General features: G+C 50.5%; 1 protein-coding gene across 1 annotated transcript in view; it reads left to right on the top strand.

The window, feature by feature from the left end:
• The window catches only part of LOC149370295 (retinaldehyde-binding protein 1-like), a 39,881-nt gene extending 38,309 nt beyond the window's left edge, over positions 1 to 1,572 (top strand). Inside the window, exon 5 of the mRNA XM_089582987.1 lies at positions 1,102 to 1,572. Coding sequence (XP_089439113.1) covers positions 1,102 to 1,332 — 231 coding nt within the window. The 3' untranslated portion in view covers positions 1,333 to 1,572. The remainder of the gene's footprint in view (positions 1 to 1,101) is intronic.
• Positions 1,573 to 23,703: the final 22,131 nt, after the last annotated feature.

Consider the following 23,703-nt stretch of genomic DNA (forward strand, 5'->3'; position numbering starts at 1 on the left):
CAGTGAGTTAGGGAGAACAGAGCGGTGGGTCTAAAAATTAACATGCAAAAGAACGGAGATGGTAACAGTTTCACAACGGAACAGTAGTTCAAAATTGATAGCTATGTGCTGGATGTGGTAAGGCAACGCGTCTACTTAGGGCAGGCAGTGCCTGCTAATCAGGATCGTGAGACAAATAACCAGAAGATTAAAAATTTCGTGCAGCATATATGACACATTCTCTCAGATCTTGAAGGGCAGATCTCCAAAATCTCTCAAGAGAAAGGTATACAAGAGTGCATCTTAGCGGTACTCATCTATAGGGCAGAAAAGTGGAGGCTAAAGAAAAGTGTTCAATTTAGGTTAGGAAAAAAAGCAGCGAGTTATGGAAAGAAAAATGATAGGAGTAACGTTAAGAGCCCAGAAGCGCGCAGAGTGAGCGACGCAACAAACGTGCGTTAATAACATCCTAGTCGAAATAAAGACGACGAATGCTCCTGTGGAGGGTATTTAGCGCCATAACAGGGCACGTAATGTAAGATAACCGCTGGTCCATACGGATAACAGAGTGGATTCCAAAGAAGGCAAGTGTTACAGGGGAGGTAGAAAGTTGGGGGGATCATATAAAGAAGTTTGCGCGAATACGATCGCCGCAGTTGGCAAAATACCGGGTTAATTGGTGAGTCATGCGAAAGCCTTTGCACTGCAGTGGGCGTAGTCAAGGTGTTGACGATAATGGTGAAAAGTTGCACCTTAGAAAGATGTATACACCAACGGTTTCCTAGCAATCCTCATTTGCAATCTTAACCCTACGAGCCCAAAACAAGCACCATGCCGGGATTGTTTTCGTTGATTTAACTAAATGACATTCAACATTTGCAGAAAACAATAAGTAAGTTATAAGTGTAAATTCAGGTTTTCGCAATTGCAGTACCGATGTTTTGTTTGTTGTATGATACAAGACCTTCATGAAGGACTAAACGATTGAAATAAATATTTTCTTTCGTCCCTACTTGATGCTGATAACTTCACTAACATTAATCTGTTTTACCTTTTTCATACTCCTATTAGAGAAATGATTGTTACGAAAAGTTTTACGCTCATGCGTTTTTTCTGTCCAAGTTTCAGTTTCATGGAGAGAATTTCGAAAGCCTGCACAAGGAAATTTCTCCGGAGAATTTGCCGCCCGATCTTGGAGGCCACGCTCCTCCACTTGATTACGAAGACTTCTGGAATGCACTGGACAAGCTCGAAAATAGCTTCGCAGCTGACAACCGCTATGGCTACTTCAACAAGTACCTTGGAGACTTCGCCACGAAAGAGGAGATAGAAAAAGACCTTGACTTTTTCTGAGACAAAAGAACAAGTAAGGATTAATACCGCGGTGTAAGTGAGCTTGGGATGTTTTTAAGTACGTCTAGCCAAAAGGGTAGCTAATATTTCAGAAATATTCATGACAAACAGTGCTCCTTTTCTCTTCGTTACTGCAGCGATTCTTCTCAGTGTGCTTACTCAAAAAAAGTTTTCCACTCACTGCTTTTGTGAAAATAAATTTTTTATTAAAACATTACTGCATTTCTTTCTCGATTCCGTAAATGCCTGAAATAAGATTTACATGGCCACAAGATGTGTTTTCTACTCATTGCTTAAGGTACATCGAAACGTATGATGTTGAGTTCACGAGGGGGTCAGCGAAACCTAGCCCAGGTCATTATTTATATTTTCGCTGCTTTCCCTCACCGGAATTTCTTAGAAGACGCTGTGCGAAAACAAAAATGGGATAATCAGATACCTGATGCGACAATTCGGCGAAAGCAGCTGGAATTACACTCATTACTTTGGTGCTTTTCTTATATGTGCTGTATGCTTTTGCGGTATGCCGAGGCAAGCACACCGACCTATAGGTTTTTCTGGAGATTGAAAGTGGCAACAAGTGCATGGAAAGCGGCGGTGAGTGCGTCAGCAGCCCATTAGGTGGTGGGGCGGATAAGGTGGGGAGGATGCAGAAGAGTGATGCTTCTAGAGAGCAGCTGTCCTTAACACTGCGTCTTTGAATTCGAATTCGACTTGTTTGTTTCGTTGACATTCAACATGGGCAGCTATGTGGTTAATGCTATCTGGAGCGGCGAAGTAGATGGGATGTGGTGGGTGGCGCTTCCGGAGAACACGGCTGGGTTTTTTGGGGATTGGATGTACTTAAGATGGAGGCGGACCGCGAAGCTTCACACTTCATTTCAACAGACATCAGCTTTATTTCAACAGGCACCAGATTGCCGGGTAGGGGGAGAAGGGGGCACTGCGCGGAAGGACTGCTATCACAGTAAACGTAAATTGTGGGGTTTAATGGCCCGAAGCGACAAAGTACCTATGTCTGATCGATGACTTAGTGGACGGCTCCAAATGAATTAGGACCAGCTTTCTTTAAGATCCACTGACAAAACACCGATGTTCTTGGGGATTCGGACGAGGACTTCACCACATGACGATGAAGTAGGCGTACTACAAAGGGAATCCTTCAGGGGAATAAGCAAACTTGAAAGTTTATTCTACATAGTTACAGGTGAAGAAAATGCGTGCAAGCACGTAAAATAACCAGGAAACCAAAAGTCTGAAATGAAGCGCTCTGAATCACGCCAGACTGCGACTTAAATACCGTTGATAGTCTCTAGGCACCAGCTAAGGAATCCCATCGCTGGTCGAGCGTCCAATGGGCCTTTAGCTTATTCATATGCTCCGCCCTCACCACGTTACCACGGACACCCCACTTGAACACACACAGGCAAGGAAGAACCTTGACGCCTTGCAGTCGCGAACTGTGGTTTCCCGTTTTCCGACCTGGCCCATAAGGTGGCTTCTATGCGGCGAGCCTGACCATGGGAGGCACGAGATCTGACGGCTCGCACCGGTTAACTCTTCAGAATGGAAGAAAGAGTTAGCCGTGTCCACCCCCGCTTTGTCGGGCCTCTCTAGGGCAAGCGGGCAGTGGGTTGGAGCCACCGCTGCTGTCTCCTGCGCTCGTCCACAGGCGAGCGCAGTGTGGGAAAAGCGCCGTATTCAGCATTACCGACGGAGAAGATTATATGCCTTTGTTCACGGTGACGTAAACTGCGTAACCGCCACGCCATCAGAAGCCGCACCCACACCAGTGTTTTTTGCATCCTTTCCAAACAACGGCGCCTTTGGTCAGGGTTGCTCGATGACATCTGTTTGGCCCGCCTGTCAACGTTGGTTGGGCCTCCGATCGCAACAGCAGGCTCACGGGTGGTTTCGCCTTTCGCCTCCATGAAAGCGCATCCTACGCGGCAGTGAACCCCCGTAATGAGATCAGCAGCCGAACGCCAAAGCCGCTGTGCTTTCGCGGCAAGTAGAAGCCTCACTGCATTTGCTGCGGTATGCTTAAACGAAGTTCCTGAAGCACCTGTGGTGACGCTTTTAAGCAGGCGAGGTTGATCATCACATTTCTTTGCATCCTGATATTACAACTGATTTTTCAGATGTGTCTTCAGTAGTTCACAACCATTTTGCTTAGACTCTCAAGACAAACACGACAAGAGTATCAATTTGGCAGGAAATGTTTCATCACGAGTAGGAAAAGTGCTTGTTGGAGAACAAAACTCAAAATATTGCCTGAAGAGAACAAACTTAAAAATAAAAACATCTCGTATTAGCACTGCGAAGAAAAGGTGAAGCCGCAGTTGAACCGCGCAGCACTGTCCCAATCTGCGCTTAGACTCCCGGTGTGACTCATCATATCAGTCCATGGACTTCATTAGGCATGCTATTTGGTAGGCAAGCTTTCGTCCCTTCTTGGGAAATTCAGCAAACGCTTACATAAAGCACTGCCGCAATCCTTGTCACTTCTTTACAGCGATAGCAGTAGTGCCGTCGTTAGCACAAAAGCTGTTGTTGAGGTCTTTGCATCCGGAGCGAAGAAGTACAGAGGGAATGCAGAGGCGCAGAGGAAAAGTAAAAGAAGTTGCCGATGGTTTGCATGTACAAGCGCGGATATCGTGAAATAGCACTTTAGACGATTGTTGATTGCGGTGAGGGCCAAGTCTAGGTCAGGGACAGGACCATGAGGATGGGCCATGACATGCCACTGTCAAGGTTATGTCAAGGAGATATCAGAGTCATTGTGCACGGCGTGGTCAGGGCTCATGTCAAGATCAAAAGTCAAGGTGAAAGATAAAAATGGTATGTTGTGATACGGTATAACTCTGGCCATCATCATCATCAGCCTGAGTACGATCGCTGCATGGAAAGGCCTTTTCCATATCTGGCTAATTGTCCTTCTTTCTGCCAGCTACGGCCACCTTATCCCAGCGAAGTTAATCTCATCCGCCCACCTAACTTTCTTCCGCCCCCTGCTACGCTTTCCTTCTCTTGGAATCCAGTCCGTTACACTTCATGACCATGGGTTATCATGCCTTTGCATTACATGCCCTGCCCAAGCCTCTTTCTTCCTTTTGATTTCGAATAGAATATCACTAAACCACGTTTTGTTCTCTGGCCCATTCTGCCTTCTTCCTGTCTCTTAACGTTTCCACTATCATTTTCCTTCGATAGGGCACTGTGCTGTCCCTAATTGGAGTTGAACACATTCGTTATCATCCACGTTTCTCCCCATAGGTGACTAGCGGCAAGATACAGCTGTTGTATTCTTTTCCCTTGAGAGATATTGGTAAACTATCAATCATGATCTGAGAGAACCTGCCAAATGCGCTCCACGTCATTTTTGTTCTGCTAGTTATATCGCTTTCAGAGAGGCTGACATTGTAAAAGAACCTGGCAACATTTATGGCTATTACTTTATTAAGTGAGGCTAGCCTTGCAGTGCTGTTCGGGGAACTATCACGTACTAAATAGGATGGGATTGAACTCAGAAGACAGAAGAGGCGTATACAGTGCTAAAGGCAGTGCACGTAGAGAGAGCAAAATGCTTGTCTAGAATATGTTCTGGGCGTGTTTCAGGCTGAACACGCGAAATCGACCGATAACTTTCGTTTAAAAATGGTCTGAATGTAAGCATGTGCAGTTAAACTCATAGGATTTCATTGTAATTTTTTGCCTCCCTGGTCGCAGCGGCTTTGGGAGCTGCGGAACACGCAGTTCGGTAGTTCTAGAGACGTGTTTTGTCCTCTGTACGTCGATGTCATGTAGTAGCGTACAGACTACAAATAGGTGTGGGATTCCTCATCAGTCGGGATATAGCTAGCAACATCGAGGAATTTTATAGTATTAACGAGATTGTGGCAGTTCTCTCAATTAGGCTTAATAAGAGCTACAAATTAAAGATGGCCCCGGCTTAGCCGCGCGCACCCACCCTTGATGACTCTTGCTGACATTGTGGAATCCACAATGAGAAAAGTAAAAACCCCGTACACTGTGCTGATGGGTAACATCAATGCCAAGGAAGGAAAGAAGCCGGCTGGAGACCAGGCAGTAAGCGTCTATAGCATGGGCTGTAGACATACACGCGGGAGTTAGTAGTAGATTTCATATGGCATCTCATAATTCCAACTCGTCGCATATCAAAGACTTCAGGGAAGTGTTTATTTTTTTTTCAATTCATTTTATTTTCCAGAAAGATTCTGGCGGATTCATAGGCAAAAAGCTGTTCCTGACAGCTTGACAAAGGCCTATAAAACCACCAACGAGCCAGTAGGTGATGACCTTATGATGCAGAATATTGAAAGAAGAATAAAATATGTTTAACACACAATATATGACTACAAACATGGATAGTAGCTGAGTAGAAAAATATACATTAACAAGAACATACATTAACAAGAATTACATTTTAGAGCTTGACACCAGTTTTACAGAAAACAGTATTAACGAAGTATCGATTATAACTTCAAAGGAAATTTACACATATTGTTTTAGAAATACAATTATGTGGCATACAAAAAAATAAAAGACATTAAGACTAAGCAAATAATAGCATGAACAAACTATCCATCAAATAGTTAACCGGTAATATATCTAGGAAAATGCAGCACATAATACACACAATCTCGAAACCTACATTATACAATTATAGCTAAAATGAGTACACTTGTGCACATCTGGTATAATTTGTAAATAAAGGTACAGCCATGTGGACAAGAATTGGTCAAGTAACTGTTTTAGTGTAGGCCTAGTTATGTGTTCGTATTTATTTAGAATGACTGGAAGATTATGCTGAAGTGTTTGCACTTTATAATTTGTGCGGAAACGAGGTATGAACCATAGATCAGTGTTCTGTGTATGAGTGTTTTTATTGAATTCTAAAGAGGCTAATGACTTAAGGAAATGCCTGAAAGAATCCATTGCTAAATAAAATGATCGCAGGACTCGAAACTCGTAAGCACGTTTGATGCTAATTATATTGTAGGACTGAAAATATTCTGCTGTTGACGACCGGAAGTCTATATTGGCGATGTTACGAATATTTTTTTTCTGGAGTACGTATATCCTCTGGACATTTCTTTGTGATGTAGTCAACCAAACTAAATTGCAGTAGTTAGTGTAGGAGGCAAACAAGGCATTGTAGACTTGTAGTTTTATTTTTGTTGGTAGAAAAGAACGGCAACGTGATAATGCCCCTGTAACTGTTGAAAGCTTTTTGCAGAGGTTATCTATGTTAGAGTCCCACATAAGATGAGAACTAAATGTTATGCCAAGTATCCTGATTTCTTCAACAATCTCAATAATTTGGCCTTCGCAGCGGATATCTTGCTCAATTTTAACTAACTGATTTCTAGCGCGAAAAATAACTGCTTTGGTTTTTGAGGGGTTGATCTTCAGCTTATTTGATCGTGACCAAAAGATTAATTTTTCAAGAATGTTATTACCCTTTGATATAAGAGTATTATGTACGACCGAACCCCGTAAAAGAGCGACTAGTGGTACTACTTGACTAGAAGGGATTGAAATAGAGGTTATGGATTCCCTGGTTATAACCGGGCGCGGTGGCGGCGTTTCTATGACGACAAAACGCAAAAGATACTGTGAGCTGTGCGATGTCAGTGTGCGTTAAAGATTCCCAGGTCGCCGAAACCATTCAGGAACCTTCCACTACGGCACCTCTTCTTCTATTTCTTCTTTTACTCCCACCTTCTTTTCCCCATCCTTTACGGAGCAGTTCCGCTGACCGTTGAGGTGTCAGAGAGTAACAGCGCTATTCCCTCTCCTCAGAATTCAAAAACCAATCGGATTGATAGATTGTCAACTTTAATTATTCCAAAAGGAAAAGGAGCAGCAGGGGAAGGGGAGCGGTCCTAGGCTGGGTATGCCTTCATTACCCTCTGGGCCCAGTCTCCGATCTCGTACTGGAGATCACGCACTGTGCTGCTTAGGGCAGCCTGCTAATGCCCCTTTTGAATAAATGGTCAACAATTTGGGGAGGGGGGGGCGGTGACGAACCCAGCTCCCCATGATGTGATGAGGGTTGGCTCTGGCAAGGCAAAAATTACAAGCTGAGGACGAATAAAGCATTTTGATTGCTAGTAGCTATCACTTGCGTTGGAGCTACGCTATCTCTATGCAAGGAGCGAGCCTTTCCTCCGATCTCTCAACCTCAAAGAAACCAGTATGTGTCGCTCACCTCGCTGGGTCACTAACTATGGCGCTCGGCTCCTGACCTTAAAGACTTGAGTTCGATCCCGGCCGTGGTGGTTGAATTTTGATGGAGGCGAAAATCTAGAGGCCCGTGTACTGTGGGATGTCAGTGCACATTAACGAATTCCAGCTGGTCGAAATATCCGGAGCCTTTCACTATATGGTGCTCATCATAGCCTGAGTCGCTTTGGGATGTTTAACAGTAAATAATATAGCAGTAGGTGTTATTACACACATTTCTGTTTATGTAATACGGGCTGTGTGCTTCTCTTGGTTCTGCCTGTCTTCCTGAGTCGCTCGGCTTTGACCTTCGAGTCTTCGTACGGCCTCCGAGTTAAACGTACTGCGAAACACTAAGCTCGCCATTGGAGTAGCAGGATTGTCGCGGCTGCGAAACTACCGCTGCAGAATTCCTGCGTCGCTGCCTTCGCCTCGCAAAAGCCCCGGCAACGTTTCCCCGTGCCCGCAGCGCCTAGGTGCCAGCAACGTTACTAGAGTTCTAGTAACGTTGGATGCCAGCACCCTTGAGCAAGAAAATCCGATTAAAAAGTCCCCTACCATAATCTGGATGCCAGAGAGCTCTAAGAGCCCATACGCAATAAATTAATGCTCTCTTTTACACATATAGCCAAACGAAAGACTGTGCAAAATAGAATACAATGTCGGAGTTCTTTGACAGCTGGTTTCTTTTTGATTGTTGCAAATCCGAGAAAGATGTTCAGAATTATATTATGGTTTGATGATCATTTTAATCTCGTTTGGAACAGTACAGCGACCTTTTTGGACTTATTTCTGTGCATGCGAACCATTTTTACGCGGTTAGAGCATGAATTACTTCGCAGGAGCGACAACACAGCTAGCGCACATACTCAGGGACCGATACCTCTGGACCACTACGAACCCCGGCCGGCTGCGTTTGCGTATGCAGGCGAGGAGAACACGGTGCTGGACACCCCGTTCCAGCTCCATGACCTCCGGGCGGCATTTAGAAGATGCAGGGTGGCACTGCGCCTGGGCGTGACAAAGTTACGGTCAAGCTCTTGGCCAACCTTCTCGACACAGCCTACGCCGCGCTCTTCAAAGGCAAAAATAGCATTCGGGACAGAGAGACTCCTATCCCTCTCGAATGGTAGTCGGATCTCGAGACCTTCATCCCGAAGGCCGGCAAACCTATCGATTTGGAGAACCTTCGCCGAGTCTTCCTTCCGTCTTGTGTCGACAAGCCGAGGGCGACGATGGTGCGCGACAGACTCTGCGATTTTCTGGGAAAACTGCACATTTTCGCCGACATCATGTTCAGTTCTCGCCCTCGCAAGTCAGCACGAATATTCTTCTGCAGCTCCACAGCGACATCTTAGATCTGGTCGAACGCCCCCTCGAAGACAAGGTGGTCCTGGCATGGGATCCTACTGGCGCATTGGACTACGTCAAACACAAAGTAATCCTGACCCCCTCAGTCACACCAAAAGTGGCCATAAAACATTTCATTACATGAGACAATTTCTTACAGAACGCCAAGTCTATATACGGACACAAGATGCGGAGGACCATGCACCATCCGCTCGAGGGGAACACCTAAAGACTCGGCCTGTCTAACTTCTTCAATTTGGCAATACTTCATTTTCCCTTAAAATCGTCTTCTCTGCCTGGTATACATCACGATCTTTATGCGGATGATAGTACAGTCTGTGCCACTCAAGGTCACCTGGGCCACATGGAATCAAGCCTGCAAGCAGCGGCGTGCCTAGTCGACGACTGCGCGACCTACTGCGAACTCCAGTGCACCCTAGCTAAATCTGAATTTGTGCACGTACGTCTCTCCCATCGGGTCACAACTCCGCTTCGCATCAGTCTCCCCTCGGAAAAGATCTGGGAGGCCAAGAAGATCCGTGTTCTTGGCCTCTTCATACACCACCAACGCAGCGCCGACACCACCCTGGCCAAACTTCGCACGGTGGGAGACCAGGAGGGCCGCTTGGCCCACCGGGTTTCCAACAAGCGGGGCGGATTACGAAGCAAGGATGCACTGCGGCTTGCCCATGGTGTCATAACAAGTAGAATCCTCTCCTCAGCACCCTACTTGCATCTGCGCAAACGCGATGATGACCAACTGGAGGTCATCCACCGGAAAGTCACAAGCGGGCTCTCGACCTCCCGGTCGTCACGTTCAGGCATTGACTTCTGGCCTTGGGCGTGGTGAACACATCCCGGGACCTTCGAGAAGCCCACTACACGCGTCTTGGGCAGACCACGTCTGGTCGCCTCCTATTGGACCGGCTGCACATTAAACACGACTACCACGTTGAGCAAAGGAGGAGAATGCCAGAACCCTGGACACGTGCGCTCCTTGTCCGACCCCTTCCCCGCAACATGTGCAGAGAGGACCATAGAGGGGCGCTGTGAACGCGCGGAGCGAGAGAACGTCAGTGTATCGGCTCCGCCAAGTTTCGGCTGGAGCCACGTATCTTCGACCGCAACCCCGTCAACACAGCCGCGTCTGGCTCCCCGAAGTCGTCAGCTACCTGTGCATACCTCTCGCACACAGGTGGGGCAAAATTTAGGCCTTTTAGGGCCGATCTTCACTTGGGTATCGTGGCGGCGGCGCTAGGCCTAACGCTTACGGCGGCGCCCGGCCGTGAGTGAGTCGCCCACCCGCGGCAAGATGGCTTCGCCAAACCTGCAACGTGGCTACGACCCGGACGCCATGGCCTGGTCCGAGGTTCCAGCAAAGCCAGCGCCTGATAGCCCGGCCTCTGCGCCCATCGAGAACTTGGTTATTCAAGCTAGTGGAACGCCGCTCCCGCAAGCGGAACGCTTCCAAGAAAGCGGACGCCACGTCGCCAGGCCGCTCAACACGGCACAACGCTGCTGCGCGCGGTGCAGCGCTTCACGGTGGGCCCCAGGGACCTGCTTGGATACCAAAGCCGCTGCCGCGGCTTCATCCCGAAGACATCGTTATCATCCTAAAGCCCCGGGTGACCGTCGCTCTGAAGGATGTCTTTCAACATGGTGAGCTGGGAGCAGCGTTCGCGGCCTACCTGGGCGCCAAGGCCGCAGCATCGCTCAGCCTGCTCCCCACATGGGAGCAAAACCTGATCGTGGCAGGCACCCGAGAGCCGCACGTCGCAGACAAGCTATTGCGGGACTTCGAACTAACAACACCGAAAGGCCAGCTCTTTATGTACGGCCAGTTGAAGCTCACTGGTGACGTGTGCCGCGGCGTCATCACCGTGGCCAACCACGAGACCAGTGAGTCATTGCAAAACAAGATCCAGTGGCGTGCTGGAGAGCTTGCCGATATCCGCAAGCTTGGAAAATCAGACGTCGCGGTGCTCACCTTCGTGGGAAAAGTGGTGCCGCGATACGTTCATTACAACTCAGAAGTCACCCTTGTGCGTGCATATAAGAAAACGATCCCGGCCTGCGTGCGATGCGGTACCGTGGGACACCGAGCGGACACATGCCCCTGCCCGGATCATAAGTGTGGCCTTTGTGGTAGTGCGGTGTCGACCGTCGACGGGATGAAGACACCGCATGAGTGCACACCGTCCTGTGCAGTCTGTAGGCAAGCCCACGCCACCAACTCCCGGGACTGCACGGGGAAATTCAGTCAGCTCAAGGTGCCCGGCCGCAAGGCTAGGCGCCCAGAGCTCCCTGGAAAACAGCGACCTGGCCGGCAGGCAAGTCATCCCAATTCAGGTGCCGGTGGCGGAACGCCGCGTGGGGCTGACGGCATCGACAACAAAACGTCATCATCATCATCCTCGGTGAAGTCACCACCCGGGAACAAGACTACGCCCCCACCGCCACCGCCCAGCGGCAGGGAGGCTGGCCACTTCCCGGCGCTCAAGACAAATGGCGCTGCCGGCGCCCGGGCATCAGCGTCTCAACACGGCAAACAACAGGTGAGCAGCTGGGCTGAGATCGCCTCCTCCTCCTCCCATTCCCCCTCCTCGCCAGTTACCGTCTCCGCACTCGATGCGGAATACAAAAAACAGATCGACGTGCTCCGGGCACAGAATGAGCTTTCGCTCAACAAAATTCAAAATTTAGAACAAAATTGGCGTCCGCCGCTCCGAGCCCGCAGAACTCGGACGCAATGGAGAGCGACGCGGAGATCTCGCCTGCCCTCGTGACAACCATCTCCGCGATGGAGAAGCGCTTAACCTGTAAATTACGATCTATGATCGAGACCGCCATGGACCAAATCTTGACCAAGGTCAAATCTGCCATCCCCGCGGTAGTATCAAAACACATCTTGGACAACCCCTGCCTCCTCCGTCGGACGGGGCCCATTAGGGACGTATCCCGTCCTTCAAAATTCAACCGTCTGATTACTGATTCGGACAATGAGGACAGCTGCCCCGCTCCTTCCATCATCACCCCCTTGATGGCGCAAGTAGCTGGCTCTCAGGCAGCCAATCCCTCCTCCTCCCCCCCAAGAATTTTAAATCATGGCGAGACACCTTAATCAAAGGAGTTCCGCCATCTCCAATTCGGCCATGTCAACTTCAATAACACAGTGGAACTGTAGAGGCTTTAAGGACCGCACTAAGCGGGCCAATTTCCGCCTCTACCTTGAAACTTTCGAGTCCTTACCAGCCGTGGTTGCCCTCCAAGAGCCAGGCCTGAGCGCCACAATTTCAAATTACACGACGTTCCAACAGGACCCCGCGTCTTGTCTTCTCGTTCACAAAGACTACACAGCCAACCTAGTGGATCTCGACCTCCAACTAGAGTACTCTTATGTAATGGTGACCCTCCTACCAGTCCACCGCAGGGACCCACCGTTGCATATACTCAACGGGTACTGCTCTCCCAAACTAAAGCGAGTGACTTTTGTGGACCTCTTTAGCCGCGCGCTAAGAGTAGCGGGCCGCGATCCCCTGCTGATTGTGGGCGACTTTAACGCTCCCAGTCAGCAGTGGGGGTATCGCAGGGAGGAGTCGCGCGGGCGTAAGCTGGCGGAGCTTGCGTCCACGTTGGGCCTCACCCTCCACACGGACCCTGTCCACCCAACCCGGCTAGGAAATTCCGTGACACGGGATGCGTGTCCGGACTTAACCTTCACTCGCAACATACGACACGCAGACTGGCTCAACACCGAGGAGACCCTCGGTAGCGACCACTGCATCATTAACACTACACTACGCACACGCCCCCTCAAGCGTCCAAGAACACAAGCCCATAACCCAGATTGGACGAAATTCAGGCAAAATTTTAACTCACTTCATAATACACCCATTTCAGCGTAAGGCTACACACCATGGTCCCAACAGCTGCTGGCACACCTTTCCTCGCATGAAACACACATCTAGCTCTCAGAGGCGGTCACGGACGTGGATAACCACCTTCTACACCTCTCGGAAGCCCGTCGCAGCCTCGTCCGCCGTTGGCGACGCCAGAAACACAATAGAAAGCTTAAAGCTCGAATTGCCGAGCTTACCCAGAAAGCGGCAGAGTACGCGGCCCAACTCGCCGACTCCAACTGGGTAGATAGATGCAACACGGCCGCGCGACAAATGTCCAGCCGAGACACGTGGCGTCTCTTTCGAGCCCTAATCGGCCCAACCCAAACACGAACCGAAACACAAAAACATTTGCACCGAGCTCTGGACGCTTTTCCTGGCAACACGACTCAACTGGCACAGAAACTGCGGGACCAGTATCTGTGTACAGCCCAAGACCCCGTGGATCTGCGTACCCTTATGCAGGCAGAGAGAACACGGAGCTGGATCAACTTTTCCAGCGGGCGGCTCTCGCCAAAATGAAAAGGGGCACATCGCCAGGACGGGATAAGGTCACCGTCAAGCTTTTGACGAACCTGCCCGACTTGGCATACCAGTCCCTCCTGGAATACGTCAATGCGATTTGGTGCGGGGACACCCCCCTGCCAATCGAATGGAAAACGGCTTTGGTCACTTTTATTCCTAAAGCTGGAAAACCAATTGACACAGATAACCTCCGCCCCATCTCTCCCACCTCATGTGTGGGCATACTAATGGAGACGATGGTGCGGGATCGGTTATCTACATATCTTGAACACAAAAAACTCTTTGCGAGCACCATGTTCTGATTCCGCCCACATAGATCCGCACAGGATGTCCTCCTGCAACTCAATCGGGAAGTCCTTGACCACCTCGAATGCCCCCATAATGATCGGGTAGTACTCGCCTTGGATCTTAAAGGGGCATTTGACAATTGTAAGGAGATAGCGCCACCCAGCGGCGTTCGTGAGGAGAAGACAAAGCACGAGGAGCGCGCACACTCGAGGAGCGCGTGCTGAGGGGTACGCCGGGACAGGTCGAACAGGATTACGTGGCAGAGAAGAGAAGAGCGCGGTGGGCGACGGACGTGGACGAGTTCTGCTGGCTCCCCGAGTTCCGGGCTTGGGCCTTAGCCGCAGACGTCCGGGCCACCAGACCTGGACATCCATCGTCGAGAACCTCAACCACCAGGCCCAGGCGCTACTCTTCTCTGTCCATCCGTCAGCTGCTCTACATAGGCCGCCTCTGGCGCCTACGTGACCTTTTTCCGGGATACCAGACCTGGAAACCGTGCCGGGAGCCCACGAACGCTGACGCTGCGGTAGCCTTGCATCGACATTGGAACGCCAAGAGACTCCTTGACTACCCGACACCCAGCCAGTCCTCTCCGCTCGTTGCTCGAATAAGACAAGTAGTGTGACTTTCCTCTTTGACTCTTTTTTCTGCATTTTTCGATTTTTCGTAAGCACCTTGTTCTGTTTCCCCGTGTGTTTTTCCCGTGTGTTGTTGCGTTGTTCTCATGTTCCTTTCCTTTTTTCTCGCTCATATTGAAATTGGTTTCCTTTTTGATAAAATCCGCCTCGTTTATTGTTTGTACTTTTGTGTTTATTCAAAATAAGACCTGCAATCTCACAGAGTCCTCACAAATTTGGCGTCCACTACGACAGGACGAGGTCGGTTTTCATTTATTTGCCTGTTGTGTTAATTTAGGAACAATATGAGCGCTTCAGATTTGGTTGCTTTGGGCGAGCGCATGGGCTTGTGCGGCGCGGAGTTACGAGCGTGGGTGGAGGACGAGCTTCGTAAGGCACGGGAAGAGAGAGCCGCGGAGCGTGAAGCTGCTAAGCAAAATTGGAATTAGAGGCACGGAATTTAGAGGCGGAGCGTGAAGCTGCTAAGCAGAAATTGGAATTAGAGGCACGGAATTTAGAGGCGGAGCGTGAAGCTGCGAAGCAGAAATTGGATTTAGAGGCACGGAATTTAGAGACGGAGAAACAGAAATTGGAGTTAGAGGCGCGGAACTTGCAGCTACAAATAAGGCTCATGGAGGGTGGCGCAAATCCTCCGAGTGACCGTGGAGAGCGTAGCGTCGCACCGGCTAGCTCCATTAACCCGCACAGCCTCATACCACAGTTCAATGAAGCGCGGGATGACCTCGATGCCTACTTAAAGAGGTTTGAGCATGTGGCCACGGGGCAGGGTTGGCCAAAAGAAAAGTGGGCAACGGCGTTGAGCTTGTGCCTTGGTGGCGAAGCACTTAGGGTCTTCGGTCGGCTCTCGCCTGAGGATTCCGTGGATTATGACAAAGCGAAGCTTGCCTTGCTTCAGAGGTTTAGGTTCACCGCGGAAGGTTACCGAGAGAAGTTTCGCCAGAGCAAGCCCCAGGATGGAGAAACGGCCTCGCAATATGCTGCCAGGTTGTTTAGCTTCTTTGACCGTTGGGTCGAGATGCGGGGTGAAGGCCGAACTTTTGAGGTGGTTCGCGAGATGGTCGTGAGCGAACAATTTCTGAACAACTGTCATTCTCGTTTAGCCCTTTTCTTACGTGAGCGGGAGGGCAAGACAGTTGCCAAGCTGGCGGAGGCTGCCGATCATTTTCTCGAAGCACAGCGGCAAAATAACTTGTTGTTCTTCAAAGAACAGGGGGAGCATACGATGAATAAAGCCAAGGACGAGGTTTCAGGTTCACAATCTCGCCTGCGGTGTTTTCTTTGCGAGAAGACTGGGCACAAGGCGGCGGATTGTCGGACGAAGCCAAAGCAATCGTATTGCACCTGGTGCCGCGAGGTAGGACATGATGCCCAGTCATGCAAAGCTAAGAGGCCAGGAGACCGTGAGGAGTCCGCCTGTTGCATGACGTCTCGATATTCACATCCCGATAGCACTGCAGTGGTAACGCGCGTAGAGGGCCAGTTGGGGGAGATGGTCTGTCCTTCCAACCCGGTGGAAATTGCTATGCCCGTGGCGCACGGTGAGGTGTTCGGCCAGTCTAGTTCGGTATTACGGGATACGGGCAGCACCGGCATTGTTGTGCGTGAGTCCCTTGTACCGGCAGCGGCGCTTACAGGGAAAAAGGCTACATTATTCTTGGCCAATGGGACCCGTGTAGAAGTTCCGGAAGCGGAGGTGGTGATTTCTTCTCCATACTTCTCGGGTAAGGCCATCGCGCGCTGCTTGTCTACACCCTTATACGACATTATAATAGGCAATGTCCCCGGGGCTAAACCTCCATTCCCGGTTGACCCGCCAGTTCTCACTGATCAGGCAGTTTCCCTTGCCATGACGGGTGCGGTCGATGTTCCTTCCCTTATGGTGACAGCAAAGGTTTCAGAGAGCAGTAAAAGCCCCACTCTGAACACACTCCACTTGTCACGGCCGGAGTTTCGCCTCAAACAGGAAGAAGACCCGAGCTTAGAGGTGTGTCGCAGGAAGTTGGGGCAAATATTTCGTGGTAAGGGACAGACCGCCCACTCCTTTGATACTGATGACGGTGTTCTTTTCCGGTCGTACCAAGTGTGTCCCGGCCAAGTCGTTGAGCAAGCGGTGGTACCGAAGGGCTTACGCACGCAAGTTCTTAAGTTGGCACATAAGAGTGCATTATCCGGCCATCATGGAATACGGCAAACAATAGCTAGGGTGCTCAGTGAGTTTTACTGGCCCGGTGTACAGGCTGACATTAAGAGTTATGTCAGATCGTGTGACATGTGTCAGCAGACTGTGTCGAAGGCAAGGGAGAACAGAGTGAATAACATCATAGGACGGGAACATGTAAAATCATGGTGGAAACTGAGGTCGGTGTGGAGAAAACGGTTTCACAAAGGAAAACGGAAGTATTAGCTGGAAAAGTTCTCGCGACGGTGATGTGGTTTGATGGGAACAATGGAATACGGAAGAATGTAGCCCACACCTATTGTTGGAATTGTTTTTGTTTGTTCATGTTTGTTTTTGAGTGTCGGCTATCTACTTTTTATGTTTTCCGTGTTTCTTCGCCCTCTATGGACGCTTTACGTTGATTTTCCATGTGCTCTCTGTGCTGTGTGTGCGAAGGTCTGTGAACGCTTCGAACATTGACGACCGTCGTATTGTGTGTGGTGTGTAGTGTGCGCGCTGTGGTGCGGTGTTCTGTGTTGCGATCGTCGAACGCGTCTGGTGTCGCTCTCCTGAAGTTGAGTTCTTTCCCTTGGAAAAAACTTCCGAAGAGGGGGCCTTCTGTAAGGAGATAGCGCCACCCAGCGGCGTTCGTGAGGAGAAGACAAAGCACGAGGAGCGCGCACACTCGAGGAGCGCGTGCTGAGGGGTACGCCGGGACAGGTCGAACAGGATTACGTGGCAGAGAAGAGAAGAGCGCGGTGGGCGACGGACGTGGACGAGTTCTGCTGGCTCCCCGAGTTCCGGGCTTGGGCCTTAGCCGCAGACGTCCGGGCCACCAGACCTGGACATCCATCGTCGAGAACCTCAACCACCAGGCCCAGGCGCTACTCTTCTCTGTCCATCCGTCAGCTGCTCTACATAGGCCGCCTCTGGCGCCTACGTGACCTTTTTCCGGGATACCAGACCTGGAAACCGTGCCGGGAGCCCACGAACGCTGACGCTGCGGTAGCCTTGCATCGACATTGGAACGCCAAGAGACTCCTTGACTACCCGACACCCAGCCAGTCCTCTCCGCTCGTTGCTCGAATAAGACAAGTAGTGTGACTTTCCTCTTTGACTCTTTTTTCTGCATTTTTCGATTTTTCGTAAGCACCTTGTTCTGTTTCCCCGTGTGTTTTTCCCGTGTGTTGTTGCGTTGTTCTCATGTTCCTTTCCTTTTTTCTCGCTCATATTGAAATTGGTTTCCTTTTTGATAAAATCCGCCTCGTTTATTGTTTGTACTTTTGTGTTTATTCAAAATAAGACCTGCAATCTCACAGAGTCCTCACAACAATGTAACACATGACATCATACTCACTAACCAAAGTCACACCGACTGTGGCCTCGACACATTCCAATACATAAGCCAATTTTTGATGGATTATCAATCCTACATTCGAATTCAAGATAGAGACCATGGTCCTTACCTACTCCGCACGCGGGGAACCCCTCAAGGCGCGGTACTTTCCCCGCTGCTCTTCAATCTGGTCATGATGCACCTGCCGGCCCAGCTGAGTGGTGTCGCCGGCGTGCAGCACGCCCTGTACGCCGATGACATCACTCTGTGGGCCACGCAGGGCAGCGCAGGAGACATTGAAACCAGCCTGCAAACAGCGGTGACGATAGTAGACCGCTACGCCCGCCGCTGCGGTCTTCAATGTTCCCCTCAAAAATCGGAATTTGTGCACCTCCGCCCCTCACAGAAGTGCACAACTAAAATATCTTTCTCTCTTGAGAGTGGTCCCATACGCGAAAGTGATGAGATACGGGTACTGGGACTCTACATCCATAAACACAGGCGGCCAGACACTACATTGGCCAAACTCCGTAAGGTGGGGCACCAGGTGGGCCGCATGGTCCGCCGGGTTTCCAACAAACGCGGAGGGTTACGAAATAAGGATGCCTTGCGGCTGGCAAACGCCTTCGTAACTAGTCGAATTCTCTATTAGACTCCCTATCTCCACCTTCGGAAACAAGAGGAGGACGCCCTTGAGGTCATCCTTCGCAAACTTCTTAACGTGCCCTTGACCTCCCTATCACTACTTCAAACAGCCGGCTTATGGCTCTTGGGGTGGTGAATACTTTCCGGGAGCTCCGGTAGGCGCACCTTACAAACCAGTACACGCGCTTGTCGCTAACGGAGTCGGATCGCCGCCTTCTTGCTCGACTCCATATCAAACAGACACCTCCAATGGAAGACAGGTTTCGCATCCCGGAACTGTGGAGACGTGCCCTCCACGTGCGGCCTCTTCCAGCAAACATGTCACATGAAGACCATAATGGTCGGCGCCTGGCACGAGCGGAAGCGCTAGCCCGATATTATGGCAACAAAACAGGTGTATACTACGTGGACGCCTCCGGCCCTCATCACGGGGGATGGTACACGGCCGCGCTAGTTCACAACAGCAACACAACACAGTTAACGGCCTAACTTTCAGAGCCCGCAGTGCAACACAAGCAGAAGAGGTCGCGATTGCTCTCGCGGCCTACATTCCAATTCAAAATACATAACCACCGACTCGCGAGGGGCCTGTCGAAACGTCGAACAAGGCTGCACTCCCTTCCTAGCCTATCGAATATACCAAAATTGCATACGGGATACGGACCCCGCACACCGTTACCTCATATGGGCCCCTGCTCATCAGGGGTTGGCAGGAAACGAGGCAGCAGACGCAGCCGCCGGCGCGCTCTCTCACCGGGCTGTTTTCTCCTCCCCATCCGATCAGGAACCCGATTTTAATCCGGTCTATAGATTCAAAGATATTACAACATATTATCAAAATTGTCATCGCCTTTACCCTAGCCCATGTAAAGGCCTGAAGAAGGCGGATGAGCGGCTCCTTCTCCGCCTTCTCACCAATACTTTGCTGTGCCCGGCAGCGCTAAAACATTTTGACCCCTCCTTTAGCGGCAGCTGCCCACACTGTAGTGCAGTGTCTTCGGACACCTATCACATGGTGTGGGCCTGCCCCTCCAACCCCGCTATTCACCCCATCCCCAACCCAACCCGGGAGGTCTGGGAGGCGACCCTGCTCGGCTGCCACGACTTACAGGCCCAACAAGCCTTAGTCGGGCGCGCCCGGGCGGCGGCAACCGCCACTGGGGTCCCATACTAGGGACCTCCACCTAGTGTTTGTAAGGATCGGTCCCTTACGGGCTGATCCAAACATACCTCCTGCTCATTCGTAATAAATGTTTTCACCACCACCACCATCCAGGCGCGCGGGGAAGCGTTGGCGTGATACTAATATAGTATATTCTAGGCACTATATTACTACGGCCCCGCCGCGGTGGCACAGTGGTTACGGCACTCGGCTGCTGGCCCGAAAGCCGTGGGTTCGATCCGGCTGCGGCGGCTGAATTTCGATGGAGGCGAAATTCTAGAGGCCCGTGTACTGTGCGATGTCAGTGCACGTTAAAGAACCCCAGGTGGTCGAAATTTCCGGAGCCCTTCACTACGGCGTCCCTCATAGCCTCAGTCGCTTTCGGACGTTAAACCACAATAAACCTATAATACTACGGTCACCAGCAACACGTGTATTAAGGCGGAAGCCTTTAATGCCTCATGGTTGTAAGGAGGAGCTGTCGACAGAAATGTCACGCTTTTCAATTGGTCAAAACGGTCGTCACGTCACACTGCGCGAATTTCAATCGGGGCCAATTGTACTTTGGCTACTAACCATGCAACCAATTAAAGCGGTCATATATGATGCTCCATGTAAGTTTGAGCTTAGTTAATTCCTTACTTAACCAATAAGTCTAATTAACCTTTCCAGTCCGAGCAGATAAATAAATAAAACCAATTAAGAAATTGGTCGAGCTTGGGAATCGAACCCCGGTCTCCGGAGTGCGAGTCGAGCACGCTACCACTCCGCCATGCCAGCATGATGGTTTGGGATGAACAAAGGTGCGTCTAGTGAATACGGTGTCTTCGTTCACTCCCATCTTCCTCCCTTCCCGTTACGGTGAGGTTTAGGTGTCCACTGAGATATGAGAGACAGATACATTTCCTTTCCTCAGAAGACAATTTACCGACGAGCAAGGCGTAATTTTCCGCGTTTCAGATTGGTCCAAATTGTCGTGACGTCACCGCGCGCGAATTTTCACTGGTGTCTACTGAGATAAGTGAGACAGTTAATGAGTAATTTCCTTTCCTCAAATACAATTTTCATTTTCTTCATTACGGCCCCTCTTTCTTCTTTCACTCACGCTTCCTCCCTTCCTTTACGGTGCGGCTCAGGTCTCCGCCGAGATAACAGAGAATTACAGCCCCATTTCCTTTCCTCAAAAAGCGTTCCGTTCAAAGGGCAACGTATCGCGCCGAACGGGTGGTGGCGTTCCTTGGACTCCGTGGCAGCGCTACAACACGCTGTCGCGTTCCACTCCTAAAGGCGAAGCTTAAGCGTCATTAATTGGCAGTTAATTAATGCACCAACAAAATGTGCTGTGAACAATCACGTAGCAGAATGCAGCACTCAGGCTTTCGCCTTTCAGTACTTTAGCCGCTAAAGTTCCTCGTAATTTTTACGTGGATGTCGCCGGCCCACACCCCTGGGGGGTGGTACAAGGCAGCAGCGTTGCACAACACACTGTTAACGGGCTCACTTTCAAAGCCTGCAGTGCACCACACGACGAGTTGCCATTGCTCTGGCTCTCAGTATTCCCACGTCCGAACACAATATAACCGAATCGCGAGGGGACTGTCGGAGCTGTGAGCTGGGTCGATGGTGGTGGTGAAAACATTAGGAATGAACAGGAGGTATGTTTGGATCAGCCCGTAAGGGACCGATCCTTACAAACACTAGGTGGAGGTCCCTAGTATGGGACCCCAGTGGCGGTTGCCGCCGCCCGGGCGCGGCCGACTAAGGCTTGTTGGGCCTGTAAGTCGTGGCAGCCGAGCAGGGTCGCATCCCAGTCCTCCCGGGTTGGGTTGGGGATGGGGGGAATAGCGGGGTCGGAGGGGCAGCTGGGTTGCGCTCCCCCGCCTGCCTGGCGCATACTGCAATCTAGCTGCCGATACAAAGATCCAGCTCCAATGCAAATTGTAAATTGGTTTTTTGAGCAAAGCAAATGGCGCAGTATCTGTCTCACATATCTCGGCGGACACCTGAACCGCGCCGTAAGGGAAGGGAGGAAGGTAGGAGTGAAAGAAGAAAGAGAGGAAGAGGTGCCATAGTGCCATAGACGTCTCCGGTATAATTTCTACTACCTGGGGATCTTTAACTTGCACTGACATCGCACAGCACACGGGCGCCTCTTGCGTTTCGCCTCCATCGAAACGCGGCCGCCGCGGCCGGGTTCACACCCGGGTACTCCGGCTAGGTAGACGAGCGCCTCACCAATGAGCCACCGCGGCGGGCTGTAAGCTGATTTGGGCCCTCGACCTCTACCACAGCACCTCTTTCTTTCTTCTTTCATTTTCACCTTTCTTCCTCTCTGAGATCTTTGGCAAGGTGCCCACCGAATAGTGAGATAGATATCCCCTTTCCTCCAAAACAACACTATTGAATGAATGAATGAAAAACTTTATTGTACAACAAGTGTTCTTTATCGAAGAGTAGGTGGAGCCCTCAGTCCAGGGCCCCAGCGGCCTTTGCAGTCTTGCAAGCCCTGTCGATCAGCTTGAGCTGCTCTTCAGGCTTCGAGCTGGACAGCGCAGCCTCCCACTGCTCCGGTGTTGGTGTGTTGTTTATCGGCACTGCCTGCATTTTCTGACAGGCCCATGTAACGTGGTAAAGCGTTGGGTGTTCACCGCATAGCGGGCATTTGTTGGCATATGTGGAAGGATAAATTTTGCTGAGTAAACTCAGATTGGGGTATGTATTAGTCTGCAGTTGTCTCCAGGCAACCGACTGCTCTCTACTAAGGTCTTTGTGGGGAGGAGGGTAGGCCCTACGGAGGGCTCGTTGGTGTTCTAAGATGGCTCCATACCGTCTAGTGACTGCGTCCAGTTCCCCTTCGATGCGCGCCTCCCGGTTGGCGTATCCTCGGGCATTGGCGTCCGCACATTGGTTCCCTTTGACAGCCTCATGGCCTGGATCATCCTGGTGATCTGTGCTGTGGTATTTGCTAGCTGTCTGACCGTGTGATCAACACTATTGACTAATTACATCCTAACTGTATACGGGTGTATCGCAGACGGAGAACTACTATATTATGAGTAGTGCGAAGCCCTTACGCGCTTTTAAGAAGTTGCTCGACTATGACAAAATTTTAATCTCTTGCGCATTGTGAAACTTAATATAGCTGCAGCAGAACACAATCGAATTTTTTTAAGTAATTGATTCATGGGTCAAAATTTAGGGTTTCCACCAGACCATCGTTGCAAGCTCAATGGAAAGTCGTGCTGGCAGGAGAAAGTATGCCGCGACAGCCTAGCATTACACCCTCGCGGTGCGAGCATTTCGGAAGTAATGTTTGTTTGTTCATGCTGGATGGTGCTTCCAGAGAGGGCGGAAATGCAAGTTATTCATTCTGGTGAACCGAGGTTTCCCGTAGTGAGCCCGCATCCTGATGTCACAACTATAAATAGAATCACGTAACACCCTGCGATTACCACTTAGCTTAGAGCCCTCTAGCGACGACTAGTAAGGTCAAATGCCAACATCAAGGCCAATTGGTGGAGCACTAAGGTAGATCACACGTGGCAGGGCAGATATGGAACCACTATCGCGAGGTCGTTTAAAGGTCATTCGGAGGCTCACGGAAAAATTACATTTTATCACGGCTGAAGGCCAAAGTTGTCTACGAAGGCCTTAATGATTTCATCCACCACGGGATCTTTAACGAATGCTGATATCACACAGCCCACGGTGTTGCGAATCGGGTCGCATGGCCGGACCGGTGATCGAACGGGTATGGTGGTGGTGAAAAACATTTATAGTGCAATAAAGTTTTACGGAGATGTGATTGGGGTAGGCCCTATTGGCCCTTTCTCCTAACAATACTAGGTGGAGCCCCTATTCCGGGGCCCCATTGGCAAGCAACGCCGCCCGCGTCCGGTGAACCAAGGCCTTTTGGGTCATTAGGTCCTGACAGCCCAGCAGGGCCGCCTCCCAGTCCTCTCTGGTGGGGTTCGGGTTGGGGGGATAGATGTGTTTGATTGACACGCCCAAACCATGTGGAAGGTGTCAGCCACCTCCCCACAGAACTGGCACGTGCCATCAAAGGATGCGTTGAAATGTTTAAGTACCGCCGGGGACAGTACACTGTTTGAATTGTGATG

Source organism: Amblyomma mixtum, chromosome 1 (assembly GCF_055824585.1).
Source record: "Amblyomma mixtum isolate Tamu chromosome 1, ASM5582458v1, whole genome shotgun sequence".
NCBI classification, from domain to species: domain Eukaryota; kingdom Metazoa; phylum Arthropoda; class Arachnida; order Ixodida; family Ixodidae; genus Amblyomma; species Amblyomma mixtum.